Source organism: Copadichromis virginalis, linkage group LG6 (assembly GCF_057382275.1).
Source record: "Copadichromis virginalis isolate Kocher_CV1m ecotype Utaka linkage group LG6, C_Virginalis_male_GT1.1, whole genome shotgun sequence".
In the NCBI taxonomy this organism is placed as follows: Eukaryota; Metazoa; Chordata; class Actinopteri; order Cichliformes; family Cichlidae; genus Copadichromis; species Copadichromis virginalis.
In genome coordinates this window covers 8,963,367-8,984,586 of record NC_140623.1, presented here as the reverse complement: position 1 = coordinate 8,984,586, position 21,220 = coordinate 8,963,367, and the positions used below count along the sequence as shown (strand labels likewise).

General features: G+C 40.0%; 1 protein-coding gene across 1 annotated transcript in view; it reads left to right on the top strand.

Moving 5' to 3' along the window:
• LOC146707141 (voltage-dependent T-type calcium channel subunit alpha-1I-like) overlaps window positions 1–21,220 on the top strand; it is a 186,873-nt gene that overhangs the window by 116,717 nt on the left and 48,936 nt on the right. The window contains exons 17-25 of the mRNA XM_085458476.1: window positions 630–730; window positions 2,595–2,718; window positions 3,903–3,971; window positions 10,784–10,962; window positions 14,014–14,140; window positions 14,661–14,786; window positions 15,552–15,641; window positions 19,436–19,628; window positions 20,723–20,874. Coding sequence (XP_085314602.1) covers window positions 630–730; window positions 2,595–2,718; window positions 3,903–3,971; window positions 10,784–10,962; window positions 14,014–14,140; window positions 14,661–14,786; window positions 15,552–15,641; window positions 19,436–19,628; window positions 20,723–20,874 — 1,161 coding nt within the window. The remainder of the gene's footprint in view (window positions 1–629; window positions 731–2,594; window positions 2,719–3,902; window positions 3,972–10,783; window positions 10,963–14,013; window positions 14,141–14,660; window positions 14,787–15,551; window positions 15,642–19,435; window positions 19,629–20,722; window positions 20,875–21,220) is intronic.

The window sequence follows — 21,220 nt, the reverse complement described above, 5'->3', positions numbered from 1 at the left end:
GTTCAGAAACCCTAGCAACAGCAGCTCATGGTGCTGAACCCATCATTAGCAGTTTAACCATCTAACTTCACACAAACTTTAAGATAATATGGTGCCACTTTAGTTTGGTAATGCTATAGGTGGTGCAGAAGGTGTCAGGTAGAGATGAGAAACGAAGGAGTCGAGAATGTGTTTGTTGTTGTTGTTTCTGCAGTGAAATAAGAGAGGGCCTTCGGGGCTTTGCTCAGTCATGCTGCTTGTGGTCGATAAATAGAGATTCTTGATATAAATAGAGGTTTTCCCAAAATGCCCTGATTATACTGAAAACCAAAACAAGACATAAATCATCATTATTTTAGGATTTGGTGCAGGAATTTGTGGCAGCAGTGACTTTGCACTTACTGTTACTTTGTCTACAAACACACTGAAGCCATCTTAGAGAATAGTAATTCATGTATTCTACTTTGGTTGATATTAATAATATTAATAATAATAATAATAATAATAATAATGATGATGGATTGCATTTATATAGCACTATTCCTGATAGAATAAGGCATATATTCTGACCAGAAAAGTATCAATATTCTAATAATTCAGAGAAATCAATGCTAATTCCTCTTCTGTATTTTCCCTCCTCTCCAATGAAGAGTTTGTGCTTCCGTATCCAGAAGATGATGGAGGTGTATAAGCCAGACTGGTGTGAAACCAGAGAGGAGTGGTCAGTCTACATGTTCTCCCCTCAGAATAAGTGAGTGCAACACAGATTTAGGTGCAAATTCAAATCTAATGACAGGGTTGTTTGCATGTGCTGCCAAACCAGAGTCGGTCACGCAGATCGAACGCTGTCCTGATGACGTGTTTTTTTCAGCTTTTTATATTTAAACTGAGAAAAGAAATCTTCCCGAATCAACTTCTTTAAATGACTGTAGAATTCAAAACATTCTGTATGTGGGCTTTGAAATGTACAACAAATGCAACCTTTTAGCGAGAGACATACAAAGAGACAAGCATGTCTCTTAATGTGCTAATACTTGTAATTGTTTGCTCTGGCAAAGTGGTTTTACCAAGGCTCTATGGAGACAAAGAGGGTGTGGGGAAAAAGGCTCATCAAGCAAGACCAATGGCCCTGAAAAATAAACGTCTGCGAATGTTTTCAGCTCTAGCTGGATAATGTAGAAGAACAACAAGATGCATAGCCAGAGTGTTGTTTCCACAGAGAAAACTCCTGGTTTCACAAATAGCTTGTTAAAGTGATGTCACTGTGTTATTCTCCTCCTAAAGCATTTTTTTTCTGAAGACAGAGCGGTAGTCTGGGCTGTGTTTTCCGTCAGAATTCAATTCATTGCCGGTAGAAACTTCCCTGAAAGCAACATGAAAGAAAAATCACTCAGTCTTTCGTTCGCTCACTCACTCGATTTCCTGCGTGCTGATAGCCACTTAAGGGAAGCCGGGCCCCAGGGCTGTGTTTTGGCATCCTGGCAGGTGCCATCTGTCAAGCAAAGGCTGTGTGTATGTGTGTGAGGATGGCGTCAGACCGTATCGCCGGTAAAGTCTTGTTGCTTGGTTGTACATGTGTTTGGATGACTTTGCATATGTCCGTGTGGGAGCGTGTAAGCGTGTGTATGTGTGTGAGTGCACATGTTTTGTCAAGATCATTTGTGTTCACTCTAACAAGCAATAGAGGCAAACATACTGAAGGAGAAAGAAACCAACATTAAAAGTTGTGTCTCGGGTAGGGTAAGTGCTTACGCCAACACAGCCGCTGGTGATGATCAATATCGGGGGGACAGAGTTGCCAGATTTGAATCAATAGATAAAGAGACAGAGTTGCCAGGTCTTGAGGAAAAGCATTCAGATTAGCACATCGATCTCCTCGCCAAGAGAGCGAGTGCAGCAGTCGGTGTATTCAGTTCCCATCAGAGCCTGCAGATGACGTGAGATTGGGTGCGTGAGGGCTTCACTCTGGACCCGCATGTTTTCTTTACTGGTTCTATAGCTGACAGTTTGACCACCCGGCACCCTTCCTGTAACTTTTTTGGAGCAAACACACAAATGTGCAGTGCAAGTCCCCTGAATACTGGTCAGGCTATTTAAACAACTGCTAGTACTCAAGATACTGAAGATATAACAAGGGAAGAGTAAACAAGTGAACTAGTGCTAATAACTACTATAAAGTCTGGTAACTCCGGGTATTGTCCCCCAGATCATGAGGCCAAACATTTTTTTACGTTGTTCTTCATTCTAGTTTCATTCACACTAATATATCTACATAAAAAATAACCTACACTGGTTAATAAGATCCGTAGTAGTTGGAAGGAACTTTGCAGCTTTTTATGAGGGTTAAGATGTTGACCAATGAAAAAAAACCCAGATGATTTCAATGTGATGAAATTGCGTTATGGATGAGTTCTCTTGCTAGATTTGCATCACATGAAATACTGCAAAAAGATAAAATTGTGTTTTCTTTCACTCATAAAATAATTTCCTTTGGGATTTCTTATATGTGACATATGTTAACAAAGGAACACAAACTATTGGAGAAAATCTGTTACCTTTTCCCGTTTACATATCTTTTATGTTCTGTCATGTCAATTTTACTTTCCTTTTGTTAGGTTCAGACTGCTCTGCCAATCTGTTATTGCCCATAAACTCTTTGACTACGTGGTGCTGGCCTTCATATTCCTCAATTGCATCACAGTGGCTCTGGAGAGGCCAAAGATTCTTCAAGGTAGCCTGGTAAGAGGAATCGCTTTGAATTCATGGTGGATATTTCCAAATACTGCTACTCAACATGTACTAAACAGAGCAAGAAGCATGCTGTGTATGTGTGTGTCTGTAGATTTATATGTACACGTGGGTGTTTCATTTTAATGGAGAGCGATAGATCAACCAAAAATGCAGAAAAAGATACTTTACATAGAAATTCTAAAATGATTGCATGTCATTGAGTGAAAGAAGTAAACAAAACATGACTTGTGCTTGGTGGAGAGACATTGTTAGCAAGCACAGCAGTAACACATTTCTTGTAGTTGGTCACCAGATTTGCACGCATCTCAGGATGGCCCACTCCTCTTTACAGAACTCTCTAAATTATTTAGGTTTTTGACCTTAACGTGCCGCTTCTTTATTGCTGGGGTGGTGTGTTTTAGGTCATGCTGGAAGACCTATCTACATTAATGTTGTGGCTGAGAGCAGCCAGTTCTCATCCAGGATTTTATGGCATTTGGACCCTCGGTGCAGTGAAGTCATTTTGTACCCTTATCAGAAAAACAGGCCCAAAGCATAATGATTCCTCCTCCGTGCTTCACCATAGGGATGTGTAACTTTATGTAGTGTGGGGCTTTTTATCATTTTTTGGTGATATTCTGTCTTTCTCCATTGAAATGAAACCGTCATAAAAATGAGAGACTGCTCGCTTACAAAGAGCAAATGAACATACAAATAAAGCAGGGGAATTGTTACCATCCAGGTAAAAGTACCTTTCACTCCTTCGTTGACAACAAGCAGTTAAATATAGAAAAATCAGTATCAGAATCCCACTTACTTTAAGTTCTTACTGCATTCTGGCCTCAAGCCACTTCCTGTAATTAAGCAACACTGAATTATTGAACAGTGAGCCCTTTGCAAGGAAAGTGATCAAGTGAAATGAAAACTTTCGAATTAAAGCACAGCAACTCTTACTTGTTTGGCATTTCATTTTGATGGAATTTTAACAAAACCCTGACTAATGCGATCAGTGACAAACATTGATTCGCTCGTGTCCTTCTTAAAAGCTTCTCACTCAAGCCAAAGTCATCATTTCTGAAACGGCTTTTTCTGGCTTTAATCTGCCACCTCTGCTTGTCTCTCTTAATCATTCTCTTCTTTTCTAATAAATCAAACAGTTTCTCCTTGATTTTTTTGTGCCCCTTTTGTTACAGGAAAGACTGTTTCTTACCATTTCCAACTACATCTTTACTGCCATCTTCGTTGGGGAGATGACTCTCAAGGTAAAACCCCTTTTGCTCTTTTTTCTTGCTCTTTTATGCCTTCCTTACATATCTCGGTTTCCTTCTTTGACATCCTATCCAGTCTCTCCTCTTTTTTTCAGTCCATCTCTATTATTCTGCTTGTCTTTCCCTCTTCCTGAAATCTTCTCGTCTCCTTTCTCACCAAAATGATTCGTCTTTCATCTCATTTCCATGCTACTGTCCACGTTGTATTCTTTTTTAAAACATTTGTCTCATCCTGTGGATTCTTTCTTCTACTGTTGTCTTAAAAAATCAATCTTTACCTTCCTTTCCTACTTCTTTCTGCAACCTACGTATTAATCAGTTGCACATGCCCCATTAGCGATGCACATCCAGATAATGAAGTTAGTTAGAAGGCTATCACTCTTAAGCTATCCTTTAGCTGCTCCTGGCCTTCCAATCCACCAGTGCACATACGCATTATCTTTTTAATCCACTGATCTGCTGTCCAGAAGACATCATCCATTATTGAGGCCCATGTGTCTTCAGGCCTTTTCCACAATGGTAGAAATCCTGTAGTGATTTATTTATTACCAGGGATAATGAGGGCATGTGCAGCACAATGATGTGGAGATCATCTCATTGCTGTAGCAGCGCAGAGTTCACATGTGCACATTTATGCAGCTGCCCCAGATTGAGCTGCATTCGCTGTTATGTATCGTACATCTTCAAGTTTTTTTCTTTCTTTTTTTAACTTCCATTCCTTCATTCAAATCTCCGCTCTTCAGTTTCTTTATCTTCTGTGCGACATTCATTTGATTACTTTCAAATTCAGGGCCTTCCTTTGTAATTTAATTAGTTTAGCTTTATTTTTGTCTTTCCATGTGCTGCTTATTTGCACTCTCAAATGTGTTATGAGCTTGCTCATTTTCCTTTTCCAAACACTTTAAAATACTAATGAAGACAGCTGCTGTTCTGGCAGCATGTGAAATCTTCACGTTGCACATGTCGCCAGAACAGCCTGGCTGCACCTTGGAACACCATTTTTCCCAAACAGATCTTCCATCTTTTAGTGTTTTGATGATGGAGAGGTGAGTGTTGCCTCTCACGGAAAGCATATGTGTTTAACAGTGTTTACACTACAGAGCACAATGACTGAAAAATAAGAGTTATGTAGACAAGTCTGGCTTTATTTTGCATTTGGATTTTCTCTAATCCATTCAGGGTCAGATAGATAGCTAGCTAGCTAGATAGATAGATATTGTAAGGTAGACCTACAATAATACATACAGAGAAAAAAACAACAATCATATGACCCTCTATGACCAAGCACTTTGACGACACTGGCAAGGAAAAACTTCCTTTTAACAGGAAGAAACCTCCGGCAGAACCAGGCTCAGGGAGGGGCGGGGCCATCTGCTGCGACCGGTTGGGGTGAGAGAAGGAAGACGGGATAAAAGACATGCTGTGGAAGAGAGACAGAGGTTAATAACAAGTATGATTCATTGCAGAGAGGTCTGTTAACGCAGCGGTCCCCAACCTTTTTTGCACCATGGACTGGTTTATTTTCAACAATATTTTCACTAACCGGCCTTTAAGGTGTGGCAGATAAATACAACAAAATAATTACCTGTACCAAAAAAAAGAAGATTTATTCATAACACATGGGAAAAGACCCAGGGAAACCGAGTTAACGTTAAAAACGATAAAAAAATAACTCTAAAAAATGGGGAAAAACCCGCAAAAACATAAATTTCACACACGAGCCTCAACTCTCCCGGTACCAAAGACTCACGGACCGGGATCGCTGTATTAACACATAGTGAGTGAGAAAGGTGACTGAAATACTCAGTACTCAGGTTTGACTGCTAGAGTTTGTCTTTTGCCCTTTGGATTGTCATAAATCAGGGAACTAGTCTCTGAAGATCACATAACATTATTGTTCAGCTGTATTTGTTGGAAGCAGCACGGTGGCACGGTGGTTAGCACTGTTGCCGCACAGCAAGGAGGTCCTGAGTTCAATTCCACCATCAGGCCGGGGTCTTTCTGTGTGGAGGTTGCATATTCTCCCCGTGTTTGCATGGGTTCGGGTACTCCGGCTTCCTCCCACAGTCCAAAGACATGCAACTTGTGGGGATAGGTTAATTGGATAATCCAAATTGCCACTATGTGCGAGTGAATGTGTGTTGTCCCTGCGACAGACTGGCGACCTGTCCAGGGTGTACCTATACATACAGCTATGACAGCTGGGATAGGCTCCAGCGACCCTGAAAAAGGATAAGCGGAAGCGAATGAATGGATGTATTTGTTGGATACATAAGATTTATTTTAGATGTAGTTTGTATTCCTTGATGTATGTGTAGCAGTGTTTATTCTGTCTGAGCACATAGTTTACTTTAAGAAAATGAAAGTGAGAAGAACAACATAAACACTTTTCCACATTGTCTTGGCGGATGGCCATTCATAACAGCTATGAACTCCAGCGTCACCATATTGAGCAGACCTATGTTTTCTTATCTCAGCAGACAAACCTGCCCTTTACAGACTTATTTATTCAGTTGCATTCCCATAAAGTGTAAACGCTGTTTATTGTTTTGTCGCTCTGGTTACACTGTTTGTTCCTGCCAGCGTTGGATGGGTGACGTCTGACTGTTTTGGGGAAGGTCTTCACCTCTGTCTTCTTTCCTCTTTTGACAGTTTTTTTCTGTCTTTGCATTTCTGTTAATGCTTAGAGGGAAAAAAAAGATTTCCTGTAGTGCTGTTTGCTTTTTCTTTTTATAATTATTTGAGCAAAACGTCACATTAGACTGTCTTGTCCTTTTCTGTCTCACCCTCCCGTCATCTTTTCTCCGTTTCTCTTTCCCACCCCTCCTGTTGCTGTCTAATCTGTTGTTCCAGTCTGGTCAGTCTGATCTCTCTCAGTGGAGCTCTAATCAAGCAACCACACTAATTACAGTTTCTTTTTCTAAACACGCCCCATCACACACACGACCCGCTCTCATCTCCTCACACTCACACACTTGCGCACAGCCCATACATGAGTAGCAGCAATCAGTGTAAACACTGTTACCTGCACACGGCGAGCCTGACCTTGAACATCAGACTCTGGGGGTACATCTGTTATCTTTCGCCCTCCCAGTTCCTCTCCCTATCTCGCATACACACACACACACACACACACACACACACACACACACACACACACACACACACACACAGAGGACTGTGTTTTCATTACTTCGGGAAGGATTTATGACACTGGCATCGTTTTTTTTAAAACCTTACCTTTAATATAAATTGTGCTTGCATAACTAATCCCTTCTTTAACCCTAAACCCAGTGTAAGAATCAGCTGTGATTCTGTAAACTACTATAGGACTGATTTATTTTTATGTATTCAATTTAAAGTCACTGTGTTTTTGTTTTGTTTTTCTCATTGCAACGATTCATATTTCTTACAATTTCCCCTTTTGATTGATTTTTCTTTTTTTTCTCTTTTATTTCTTTTTTGCTTCTCCCAGCACATCCAGCTCTGAACTGAACAGCATCAAGCTTTAAGCTGATGCTACACATTAGCAAATTTTGTTCTTTCAGAGCCGCTTCGTAACACTTTCTTAGCAGCTCACTAACAAAGGCTGAAAGAAACTCTGTCAAAACAGGCAGACTTCTTAGCTCTAAGTAGCATTACTCAGCAAGTTTTTCTGAGCTATATCCTGACATAAGACTCTCTATATGTCTCTATCTCGAATCTAGGCACAATGAAAGCCATTTACTAAAGTGCTCTCCAGCATCTTCACAGCATTTGCTTGTCAGAACTCCTTCCATTAGGACTCTTAAGTTGTTCTTCTTTTTGGTATTAGCAGACTAATGTTAGCGCCAAACATCCTTCAGTTTGAAAGGTGGACTGAGACGTGCACAGCCAGGAAAGATTAAAGGCAATTTCAGGTTCATTTCAACTTGCTATTTTTCCCATTAATGTAGCAATTATTGTGTTCTTGTGGGTCTTTGCACTCTACACCCCCATTACTGAAAATTCAGAGAAACGAGGAGTTGCCCAAAACAGCATGTGAGCGTTCTGTATCAGGGGACCTGAGTACTATTTCCCCCAAAAATGTTTTTTTTAATAAATAAATAAAGCTTCAGAAAAACTGGAAATAAGTCATTTAACTTGTTAATGTGTGCTGGCACATGACTTCAATTTGAAGGGAGATGGCTCTGGGGAACTCCTCATTGTTTCACGTACACTTGTAGAAAGCCTAAGAGAGCGCGAGAACAGAGCAGGCAGCAGTGTCTCTGTCAAACACTCAGGGAGGAGCTGGTTTGTAGTGTGGGAAGGCTAAAGTGGGAAATAGTGTACTAAAACTATGCTCAGCTTATCATTATGGTTAAAGTATTGTGTTAAAGTATTTTGTGTTTTTACTGAGGCGCAAATCCATGACAGGCTAATACAGCTGTTAGATCCCAGTTACCCCAGTACTGAAACTCCAGACCGGCTCTGTTTAAAGGGTTTCTGATTCTGTGAGTGTCAGCACAGAAAATGTGCACTGGGGGCTTCATGACCTGGGTTTCTGTGTGTGAGCAGCTCCTGTAGGTGTAATCAGAGCTTCCTTTTTAAACAATCCATTTAAAAAACGCTGTAGCAACAATTACAGCGTTTTCAGCTAAATTTCAATTGGAATTTGAGTGTAAATAAGAAATGAATTTACTGTAAAGCTGTGAGCTGGATAACAGCTGTGAGAGGAGACAAGTATGCTTTGACAATAGACCTACTATCATTTTTATTATCGTATTTAATCTGCTTAATGGCAGGTCCACAGCACTCCAGTAGTCCCACGGGGGCCTCCGTGTTGCTGGCTGCTATTAATACTATAACAGTTGATTTGTAATTCTCAAAGCATTAACATAGACCGAGCACAGAGGACATGACCAACTTGTTGCTGTACATATCTCATCTGTGTTAATCCCCAAAATATATACTCACAGTCATGATTTACACCACGTTAGCTGAAGGACAGGCTTCCCATATTTTTATTTAGTGTGTTTCTTGTTTTGTTTCTGTCATTTGAGTTTTTGTAATGGTGAATTTTAAAGGTGCCAATTAGGGCTCTGGTTTCACTCAGTGGTTAAGCAGGCGACCACATGCCACAAGGCCAAGTCCAGCAGCCCAGGTCTTATAAAAGTGAGAAAAAGCCCTAAAAATAAACTAAAAAGAGATGAAGCTGCATGTAATGTACTGATGTGACGCTCCAGCCAAAACAGAATAGAATAATCCTTGAATTGTCCCACAAGGGGAAATTTGGGTGTAACAGCAGCAAGAAAGACACATATACAAGCAAACAGGACACAAGACACAAAGACACAGAACAGAAACATACACAATTTTTACATATTGTGTATGTAAAAGTAACAAGTAATAATAACAAGTAATAAGTAATAATAATAATAAGTAATAATAAAAGGATTCTTGTTGGACACAGCTATGATAGGCTGGTGGTGTAAAACTGTCAAACTACCTTTTTTTTTTTGTCCTGAGTGACACTAAGTTTCTTCTTCTTTTTTAAACGTATTTATTTATTTATTTTGAGGCAGAAAATGATGCCACCACAAAAATGCCAGAAATTTAAACTCCTGGTGAAGCCACTTGAGCCTGGCTTTAAAAGTGACCCATTCCTCACAGCTAATAGTGGCAAAAACAGCACCGACTGACCAGAAAAAATGTTTGTAAGCGTCGATAACTTGATGTGGTGTGGACACATAATGACAGCTGAGATAAGCAGCTGGAGTTGTTTGTCCTACAGTGATCATTGTAGTAAAATAGTAAAATAAATGCTCTGCCTGAAAGACTTTACTTGATACAGAATATAATGTAAAAGCGTTCCAGAATCTGGCTCTAGTTATATTTTCTGCGTCTCGCAAGTTTTGCTGTGAAATGACAGCAACACCGAAGTTGCTCCATCCCATGAAAGCATTTGACAGGTGTCAAATGATGTGGCTTACACCCATCTGCCACGCAACTTTTCTTTGAAAGTCAACTCTTCTCCCCCAAACTTTCCAAATGTCTTTTTGAGCCACTTCAGGGGCTTTTCACTTGCCCTTATGTCTGTCTTTCATTCCACCAGCTGGTAGTTTTCCCACAGTTTATACAAGATTCTTGATCTTCCCCACCCACCTCACTCGTTTCCTTTCTTTGTAGTTCAGGAGTTTTCCTACGACTGTGAGTTCCCATCTCGCTGTAACTAGAAGTTGATAGAACAATCAACCAGAAAAAACAACTGCATGACGTTCATACCTCGATTTCGACGAACATCTCTTCTTTATGTTTGGGCTTCTGTGTCCGGGCAGTTAGTAAAGCCGAAATGTGGAAGTGCCTGACATAAGAAGATTTGGCCAGACTGCTGAAGTAGCACATTGCACTGTCAGCAGTGCAGACTACTCTACATCTAAATGAAATTGTAAACTATTTTCCTCGAGTTTTAGTCATAGACTTTTGCTCCAGTCACAGTGGTCAGCAAGATTCGGTGTCAACATGAAAGCTGATTAACGGCACAAACAAATAGGGTTTTCTTTTCATTATGGAATCTTTATTCTACTCCCACTTTGAAGTATGCTCATGATTTCTGCCTGGTCTTCTTTTAATAACTGCCTTTTATTTCTTTCCTTGTGTCCCTTCTAACCACAGTTTCGCTTACAAACCAACTGTTTTATTTTTTTAAGTCTCTTCTCCTGTCCAATATGAAATGAAATACCTGTTTGAGAAGCTAAGTAAGCAATTTGAATATCAAAGAGTGTGTGTGCCTGTGTACATCTGCTCACATCTGCATTTCCTCATCATTTCTCCCTTCATCTCCCCAGGTGGTGTCTATGGGTCTGTATTTGGGGGAAACTGCCTATCTGAGAAGCAGCTGGAACATTCTAGATGGTTTCTTGGTCTTCGTGTCGCTGATTGACATCGTAGTGTCCATGGCGGGTGGGGCTAAGATCCTCGGGGTTCTCCGTGTGCTCAGGTTGCTCAGGACACTCCGTCCTCTCAGGTTTGAAGGACTTTCAGTTATTTTTTCACATTTCCCCACTGCATGCCCCATCAGGATGGTTTCTAAAAAGGAAAAGGACAGTTTAGGAAAATATTTGCAATCTGAAGATCAATAATACTCACTTAGCTTAGTTAGCTTAGCATTAGGTAGCTTTACCTGAAACATTAAACCTGATCAACATTGTTCATAAAAAGGGACTGTATCTAGGAACGGTTGTGAGACCATTTCCAAACAATTTGGAATCATTTCCATAACCCAGTCACACAAGCACTTTTGCATCATTTTACTGCAAGAACGATTCACCAGGAGGAAGCAGTGTGAGAAACTGCAAAAAAACAAGAGCTACATCTCAGACTCAGGACTGAGAAATGCTTTAAAAAGAGTGGGACAAAATTCCTAATTAGTGATCTGAGAAACTGATAAAATAAGAGGTACAACACAAATGCTGCAGCAAGGGGGACTCAGGGCGACAGGTCCGAGGGGAGATATCATCACCCCATCTGAGATTGGTTATCAAGTCCCAGTTGTTCCAAGGGTGGTGGAGAATGACCGAGCTAAGATCCTCTGGGACTTCCAGATACAGATGGACAAATTGGTGATGGCTAACCAGACATAGTAGTGCTGCACAAAAGAAGAACATGGTCGTAGTGATAGACGTAGCGATACTGAATGACAACAACATCAGGAAGAAGGAACACAAGAAGCTGGAGAAGAACGAAGGGCCCAGAGAAGAGCTGGAGAAGATGTGGAAGGTAAAGGTAACAGTGACCCCCAAGCTGGACGAGTGGCTCCAACAGATCCCAGGAACAACATCCGAGATCTCCGTCCAGAAGAGCGCAGTCCTAGGAATGAATGAATATATATATATATATATATATATATATATATATATATATATATTTATATATATATATATATATATTTATATATATATATATATATATATATATATATATATATATTAATTAGGGGTGCAACGATACACAAAATTCACGGTTCGGTTCGGTTCGATACTTTGGTGTCACGGTTCGATATTTTTTCGATACAAAAAAATGTTCATGCCTTTTTAATTTGTCATTTATTAAAATTATAAATATATATTTTAACTCAAAAGTACAGTTTTTAAATTTAACCCTAACCCTTGTGCGTGTTTTTTATTTTGACAGCGAATGCGCACCTGCGGACCACTTATGTGCAGCCCTGGTTATTTAGCTCGTCATATTGCAGCCACAGAAATTATTTTGTCCATGAAACCATAAAGCTGCACTTTCTTTTTGCCTTATAGTCTGATTTGTCATAACTTCTCCGTTTTGTGGTAAGCTTTTCTTTGGCTGTCACTTCTTCACCCTGACCTGTCTTATTTGGCTCAGCAGAACTAAAATATATATCGTGTTGCTTTTACACACACACTCACATAAGCTCAGCGATTCTCTGCGTGATCAACCTCTCACATGTTTAAGCTGCGGGAGATTTCACTTGTCATGTTTGCATAGTAAGCTAACGATTAATAAGATGATGTCAGAGGAATTGGTGCACAAATTATCATCACTCACAGATCAGTGCTGTCGCTCTCTATAACACAGTTCGCGCGATTGCAAAGTGAAAGCAAAAAAACAAGCGCAAATTCAAACGCGATTGCAATATGTCACATATTGACAGTGGCTCACCGATGCCAATGACATAATTACCCAGCTACATTTCTGAAAGAATACAAAAGCATTGACATATATTTTTCCTTCCTACAATAGCCCGACGGGCAGGGAAGAGATAGATTTTGGTAAACCGACTGAAAAAATTGCTAGCCCCGGGACGTCGGGCTAGCGATATTGCGAGCCCTGTATCTGATTGAGGAATCACTCATCTTTGTAAAAGAGAGTTTATTACAGAGAAATGTCTCTTTCCAAAATAAAAGCTATATTTTGAGTCATTCTGCACCTGGAGGGCAGAATGACTCAAAATCCCAGAAATGTTCCTGTAAACGAGCGCACATTGCAAAGCATGTGTGCTGAATAGGTAATTGGGGGGGGGGGGGGGGGGGGGGGGGCTGTAGCTCAGGTGGTAGAGCAGATCAGCTACTAACAGTTAGACTAAAAAGTTTAGAAAAGTACTTGTGTGATTGGGTGAATGAATTAGTTGTATAAAGCACTTTGAGTGCTCAGATAGAGTAGAAAAGCGCTATATAAGAATTGCGATTAATTACAGAAAATTGAAAGATTTTAGTTAATTTTTTTAATCTATTGACAGCACTAATATATATGAGAGAGAGAGAGAGAAGATTTGGCATGAATTCAGTTCCTTCTGAACTTGCTCATATTTGCGAACCATAAAACAGTTAATGTATCAGCCGTAGCACTCTGGACAACACAGGTGCAGTCATTCTCACACAGGACAGTGGATTAATGAAACGGCCTCCCCCTATCAGCAGTAAAGTGTTCTACTGTTCTACTGAAATAAAGTGTCTCTCTCTGACTGCTCTCCACACCTCCGCGCAGATTCATATATTCGGAAGGATGATAAATAAAAGTGAAGTCAAGTGTTTTATAAATGGATCTGTAATTCTGAACATGGAAAAGTGGTGACCCCCCACCCCACCCTCCAGCTGCACAGTGCAGGAATCAACTTCAGCAGCTGATGTTTGCTAGAATGTCAGATTAATGGCAGCATCTCAGTGAAACTGTTGGATAGCTTCATGGATAACCAGATAAACAGACTAAGACGTTAATGGCTTCTCCATAATTATCCCCGGATCCTGAAAACCGAAATTATCTCCTTGGGAGAAATGATCTTGAGAAATCAGATGTTTATTCTTATTTTAATTTTCTTTTGTCAGCTGGCGAGTTAAATTAATCTGTTTTCTTGAGATAACAAAATAGATTATTGGCAGTTTTTGGGATGCCAGCATAAAGAAAAGTGACTGAAATGACCGCAGTGTTTTAGACAAAAGCTCTGCAGTCACGTTGTTCTTTTTCTTTTTACTTTCGCTTCTAAAAGATGCTGTGTGTCGTTTTTTTTCTTCATCTTTCCATCCCTCTCCACCTGTTTGTCCTACAGGGTGATCAGCAGAGCTCCAGGACTGAAGCTGGTGGTCGAGACCCTAATCACGTCCCTCAAGCCCATCGGCAACATTGTCCTCATCTGCTGTGCCTTTTTCATCATCTTTGGCATCCTTGGTGTTCAGGTAAACATATTCGTGTCCAAGTCCAAGTTGCCCTCCACCTAACATCTTCTGCCTTGCTATTTTTTTTTAAATCAGTAAGGGAATATCATCACAAAATCTAGTTTATCTTTTTAACTCTACAAGCAAGTTTGCAAGTATGGAAAATGTACAGCTGGCTCCTTTATATTTTCATATTTTCTTTTGCACCTGGTTGTCAATCCCACCCTGCTATTGCACACTTCATTTCATGTCATTCTCTCTGCATCTGCTGTTATGCATTCTTTTACCCACATCCCTCTTTGATGTTCAGTGTGAGTGAGAGTTAAAAACGTCTTTTCTCGGGAGGAAAACCACACTGTTGATATCAAGCGCTCGTGGAGTCTTCAATAAAGCTCCATGTATGCACTAGTTACAAACACTAATTGTGAAATTACTTCAAAAACCGAGTGAAAGAAGTGGCTATGCAGAGAAGGTTTTTTTTTCACTGCTCTGTCGTGATTTATCTTCATGTGCCTCTGCCTGTGTCTGTTTTCCTTCAAAGCTTTTCAAAGGAAAGTTCTACTACTGTGTGGGTCTCGATGTGAAGAATATCACCAATAAATCTGACTGCCTGGCTGCCAACTATCGATGGGTTCACCACAAATACAACTTTGACAACCTTGGACAGGTACGAGATAGAATACAGTGTATGCTTGGCATCCTGGCAGGGCTGTTTCCCACATATTACCCTAGAAGTACACACAAACTACACCGCACACAGAGACACTGTACTATGCTGTCGATCCTTTAAATGGTCTTAAAGCTGGAGAAAAAGCGACAGTTTGATTCATGAATGCGAAAAAAGAAATGTAAAGTGCCTTTTGCCCACAATAGAAGAGATGGTTTTCAGTTAGCTACAACATCCCATCGTACAACAAAAAGAGGTGGAGAATAACAGAGGAAGGACTCACACGGCTGACAATGCTAATTAATGTTTTTAATATTGTACCACTGATGTCTATTACATAATAGCAGTTCATGTTTGTTGCTCTGAGCACTAGGCGATTAAAGTACTTTGCTTCATGTCTGTGGTTTGATCTACTAACATCTTTTCTTTGTCTTTTTTTTTTTTTAATAAATGCCAGCTGTTAGATTTAGCCCATTATACTATTAGCGTTTTGTTTGGATGGGTCTAAATCAGGGGTCTCCAACTCCAGTCCTCGAGAGCTACGGTCCTGCAGCTTTGAGATACATCCCCAGTCCAACACAGTGAATCAAATGATTGAATCATGAATGTGATGAAGTTTGGCAAAGGCCTGGTAACAAGCCATTCATTTGATTCAGGTGCATTGGATCAAGGATACATCTAAAAGCTGCAGGACAGTAGCTCTCGAGGACTGGAGTTGGAGACCCCTGCTTTGTTTATTCATGCTGTTGCTTGTGTCCCTTTCAGGCTCTTATGTCCCTGTTTGTGCTGGCATCAAAAGATGGCTGGGTCAACATCATGTACCATGGACTAGATGCAGTGGGAATTGACCAGCAGGTAATAAATAATATTACCGTAAATACCTATGCTCATGCTTGTGGTTATAGTAAAAAGAAAGTCTACACTCTTCTCACACCTAATGATGATCAGTTAGATGTGTTTGATTTGCAGCATCTTGCTGCTACTTATCGTCTTAATTCCTGTGGAAGCAGAAAAGCTGTGCTTGTTTCAGCATTTTGAAATACTTTTATTTCACTTGTATTGACATACATATGGTATAATATATCAGGTTTTGCAGTTCACCTGACATTGTATTTACCTAATGCGAATGATCACATTCATTGTTTTATATCCAGATACTTAAAAGCTTTTTCTGTCTATCTATCTGTCTGTCTGTCAGTCATTCAGTCAGTCAGGTTCACTGTTCAGTGGTAGTAAACTAAGCAGAGTGGCCCACATGCCTGCCTAAATCTCCATCTACATACTCAAACCTCTTTGAGGGAATCCCACATTTCTTTAACAGATGGGATATAAAATTCCTCCTTCTGGTCTTCTGAATATTCAACCCAGTTGGATGTTCCCAGATCTCCTCCACAGGGACGTGTCTTAGTGTCGTCTGTTCATATCATTGCAATACTACAAATGTTTCCTGTAGGAGCAGCACCTTCTACATCACCTTCTCCTTCTGGATTTTATCATTGGAATCACATTTAACCCTTTCACACATAGTGGTCACTACAGTGGACAGCTGTTCAAAGGCTGCTTTCTTGTATTTGTGTCAGTGTTGATGGTATACCTGCACATAAACCACTACATTGGACACTGATGTGTCACTCCATACCAAATTCATAAGTCAAAACGTATGATGTCCACCTAAGTCGACATGTAACAAACTCTTTAAGAAGTACATGTTTAAAAAAATGAAGTTCAAAAATCTTTTTTCATGCTTAAAGATGAATAAAAATACTAACCAGATTGAGGTTGTCATGCCTGAAACGGTTAAATGTGACGGCCCAGTCCTCTGAGATCCCTTTGTTAGTACATTTAATTTGAAGAGCTTTACTCCAATGTCCCTATTATGCTGTTTTTAAGTGCACTGCCTGTGTCTTTGCTATAATGCAAATACCCTTTTTTTAAATTTAATTAACCCACACTCCCTCCAATGAATGTTATGTGAGCTGAATGTTGTTCATAACTAGTTTCACATAAGACTTTAAAATTATGATTGAAAGTGAGAGTTGAGCTATAATTGGAATGTAAAATTAGGAGCTTTGCTTGAATGCTCTATCAGAGATACTATAGTTATCTAATGGAAGCTAAAACGTTCTAATAAACAATCACACCTGAGGCCAGTCACGATCTTAAAAATGTATCTTTGCTTCCTAAATTGGAGAACACGCTGCTTACTGTCTCCTTAACCCCACAAATAATATACACAGACGACAACACCATCCAATAACGTGATGCAAATTAGTCTTCTATAGTGGCTACAAAGTGAACACGTTCCTTGTAGAATTGGTTTATTTGAAAATCTATTAGAGAATCTATTAAAAAGAGTGGGCATTATTCTGGATGATTCAGTTTCCTCGCCTCAGGGAGAACCCTCACTGCAGTCCAACATGGCTCTGAATGACTAATCCCATTTACACTCCACCCAGTGCTTTCAGCTCTCAGCGCTCCCCCAAATTGAAAATCTGACTCTCATCTCCAGCTTTATTGTCACTGAACTTCAGAGTTTTTTTTCTTTATTTTTTGTTTTGTTTTCTAATGACTCTCTCCCAAAAACTACCTCCACATCCAATCAACCCACGTTGTCTCCATTCTCTGCCTATTCCTCTGTTTACTGTCATCCTTTGAGATTGCTGACAGTCCCCAGATTTTCAAACTGTACTGAATATGGACACAGAGTGTCAGATGTATTCTTTTCTCTCAAAAAAGAGATTTCAATCTGGTTTTCGCTCATGTCACAGTACCGAAACTGCTCTACTTAAAGTCACTAACGATCTTCTAATCGGAGCTGACTCTGGTCTTCTCACCATTCTCGTCCTTTTAGATCTGAGCTCAGCCTTTGACACCATTTCTCACTCTGTCCTTCTAAGCAGACTTTCCTCTCTCGGCATCTCTGACACACCCCTCGTCTGTTTTCAATCATATCTCCTCGACCGCTCCCAGTTTATTCAACTAAGATCATTCCGCTCTCGTCTATTCCCCGTCACCTCTGGTGTACCCCAAGGCTCAGTTTTAGGCCCTCTTCTCTTTATAATATACATCCTCCCTCTAGATACCATCTTCCGCAAATTTGATCTTCAGTTTCACTGTTTTGCTGATGACACCCAGTTATATCTCTCTTGCAAACCTGATTCCTCCCTCCCACCTTCTTCCCTTACAGAATGTCTATCCGAGTTAAAATCCTGGTTTACCTCTAATTTTCTAAAGCTCAATGAGGATAAAACTGAGATCCTCCTTATTGGCACCAAATCCAACCTTTTGAAGGCAAACCATTTCTCACTCACCATCGATAACTCCACAGTTTTCCCTTCTCCTCAGGTTAAGAGCCTTGGTGTCATCCTAGACAGTTCACTTTCCTATAAATCTCACATCAATAATCTCACCCGTTCTGCCTACTTCCATCTACGTAACATTAACAGATTGGTTCCTTCTCTTTCCACCCAGTCTACGTCCATTCTTGTACATAGTCTTGTTACCTCCCGTATTGACTACTGCAATTCTCTTCTGCATGGTCTCCCCCAAAAATCCCTCCATAAGCTTCAACTGGTTCAGAACTCTGCTGCTCGCATTATCACCAGAACCCCCTCCTACCAGCACATCACCCCTGTTCTTCAGGAACTTCACTGGCTCCCTGTGAAATTCCGGATAATTTTCAAACTTCTTCTGCTCACCTTCAAGGCCATTCATAACCTCGCTCCTTCTTACCTTTCTGACCTGTTAACCACCACTTGTTCTGCCCGTTCACTTCGTTCTTCTTCTTCTATCCAGCTTACTGTACCTTCCTTCCGCCTCACCACCATGGGAAGCAGAGCTTTCAGCGGCTCTGCTCCCAGGCTGTGGAACTCTCTGCCCCCTGAAATAAGAAATATTGGTTCTCTCCCCCAGTTTAAATCCCAACTCAAAACTCATCTGTTCAAATCTGCATATTCACTGTGAATCCACTGTTTGTTCATTTTATCTTGTGCTTGTATTTTATTGTTCTTATTCTGCCATTGTTTTACTAAGTGTTTTATCCTATTGTAAAGTGTCCTTGGGTGACTTGAAAGGCGCTCATAAATAAAATTTATTATTATTATTATTATTATTAAAACGAGTTGAATAGATGTGTAACCCTAAACATTTAGAACAGTGTCAAACTTGTCCTGGAAGTGATTCTCAGCGATCACCATATTTCATGTACATACCAGCTAAAACAACCGGGCCGCTGGACATCAACAACTAACCTTTCCATTTTCAGACGTTAATCAGGTCACATAAAGCACATAGCAGGAAATAGTCTGTATTGAATACTGCTGTAAGCTTTATGTAGTGATTTAAGAAACTGTCTGGTGACACACAAGACCCCTACTTGATAAAGGTGAATGCACCAGATTATTAGCTGAGCGTTTTGCCCATCAACGCATCACACAAATTCAAAAGGAAAGAAAAAAGTCAGAAAAGTTTGAGTACATCTGTGAAAAGGGCTTTAAACTTTCCATTCATAGTATTTTTTTTTATTGAGATTAAAATGAGGCTGCTCAGAGGTGGCTGGAAGTAGGTACTTTGAGCTCACCCGTGGATTATTTATGTTTTCCTATTTTTGTCTACCTTTTTTTAATGTTACATTTCCCTGTGTCCTCTAGCCGATGACCAACAACAACCCATGGATGCTGCTCTACTTCATCTCCTTTTTGCTGATTGTCAGCTTCTTCGTCCTTAACATGTTTGTGGGTGTGGTCGTGGAGAACTTCCACAAATGTCGGCAGCACCAGGAGGTGGAGGAGGCCAGAAGACGTGAGGAGAAACGCCAGCGTCGCATGGAGAAGAAAAGGAGAAGTAAGATCCAGAGAACAGGAAGAAGCTGAAGGGTGAACGTGGGATACGCAGGAGTTGGGAGGGAGCTGAGTGCCTGAAGCACTGTAAAGATTGAGGGGAAAATAATTAATAAAGAAAAGCAGAAAGATGAGACGGAAAATTTAACGAAATAAAAAAGAAAGTAAAAAAGGACGGTTTTAAAAAATCAAGTCATGTTGAAAAAAAACATACATGGAAGGAGGAGGACTGATGAGATCCAAAAATCTATTGGGAGAGGAACAAAGACTGAGTGTACAGAAGAATAAAGAGAAAATCTAGCAAAGAGATGCAAACGGTATACAGTCTATTATATAAAAAATGCTCACCTCTTCTCTCATACTTCCAGTTTCAGAAATCTTATATACAGTATATGTTTAACTTAATAGATGCAATCTTTTAAAGTCTCCACTCCTTGGGTAAAATCCACGTGGCATATGCCCAAGACTTCTAATTTGATCTTTTATATTACACATGATAATATGACGTTGAATGAGTCATTTTTTCAACTCATTTAAAGCTACTTAACCTCTCTCACACATTTATCAAATTCTCTCTTTATATAAGCACAGAGTTTATCTCAGTGTCTGACTTTTCTTCAGCTGCTCTGAGCGTCATTATTCTTTCCCTCTTTTGGAATAAATTCACTACTGTGTAAAAGCCTTGAGTCGACTTTATTTCTCTATATTTTGTTAGGAAACTGGAAAGAAAAAAAAACCCAAAACTAGTACTGTACTATAAATGAGTGAAAAAGCAGCCAATGTCCAAATAAAAGATCCTCAGCCTGAAGAAAGCCTCATAACCACTTACAAATATAGCCTAGATTCTTGGAAGCAAAGTATGAAGAAGGCGTAACTCAAGACTGAGTGTACAGCTTTTATTCACTGTTTGTCTAATGAAAAATTTTTGTCTGTATATTTTCTTTTTTGGTATTTTGTCATTTTTTGGTCATTTGTTTTATTCTACATTTTTCTAATTTGTCTTTCACTCCCATTTTGTTTTCCTTCTGTCATTTTTCCTTCTCATTCATTGACCCTAAACCCTAATTGTCTTTTTTTTTTTTTTCTTCCTCTATCCAGAGGCACAGAAGCTGCCCTACTATGCATCCTATGGTCCTACACGCCTGGCTATCCATGCTCTGTGCACCAGCCACTACCTGGACCTGGTCATCACCTTCATTATCTGCATTAATGTCATCACCATGTCTCTGGAGCACTACGACCAACCACAGGTGACAGCCTTGCTTGAGGAGGATAGAGCGATGTTTTGAACAAATCTGCTGTTTCTTTCTCAGTCTCATCAAAAGCTTCTGAGTAGGTGTTGATGGTTAAAAGTTGCCATTTCCTGAGGGAAGTGGCCAGCCCGCTGCTCTGAATCAGCAATAAATACTGCCAAAAACTAAAGCATATCTTGAAGTGCTGGAATATAAAAAAAAGTAAGAAAAGGCTCTTCACGTGTTAAATGGATGGTAACAGTTGACTTTTTTATGCCATGTTCTTGCTACCCTAATGAAATAGCATAATCAAATGGTTTAACATATGATCACTAAGGAGGAAATGAAACTACCAGAGCAACCC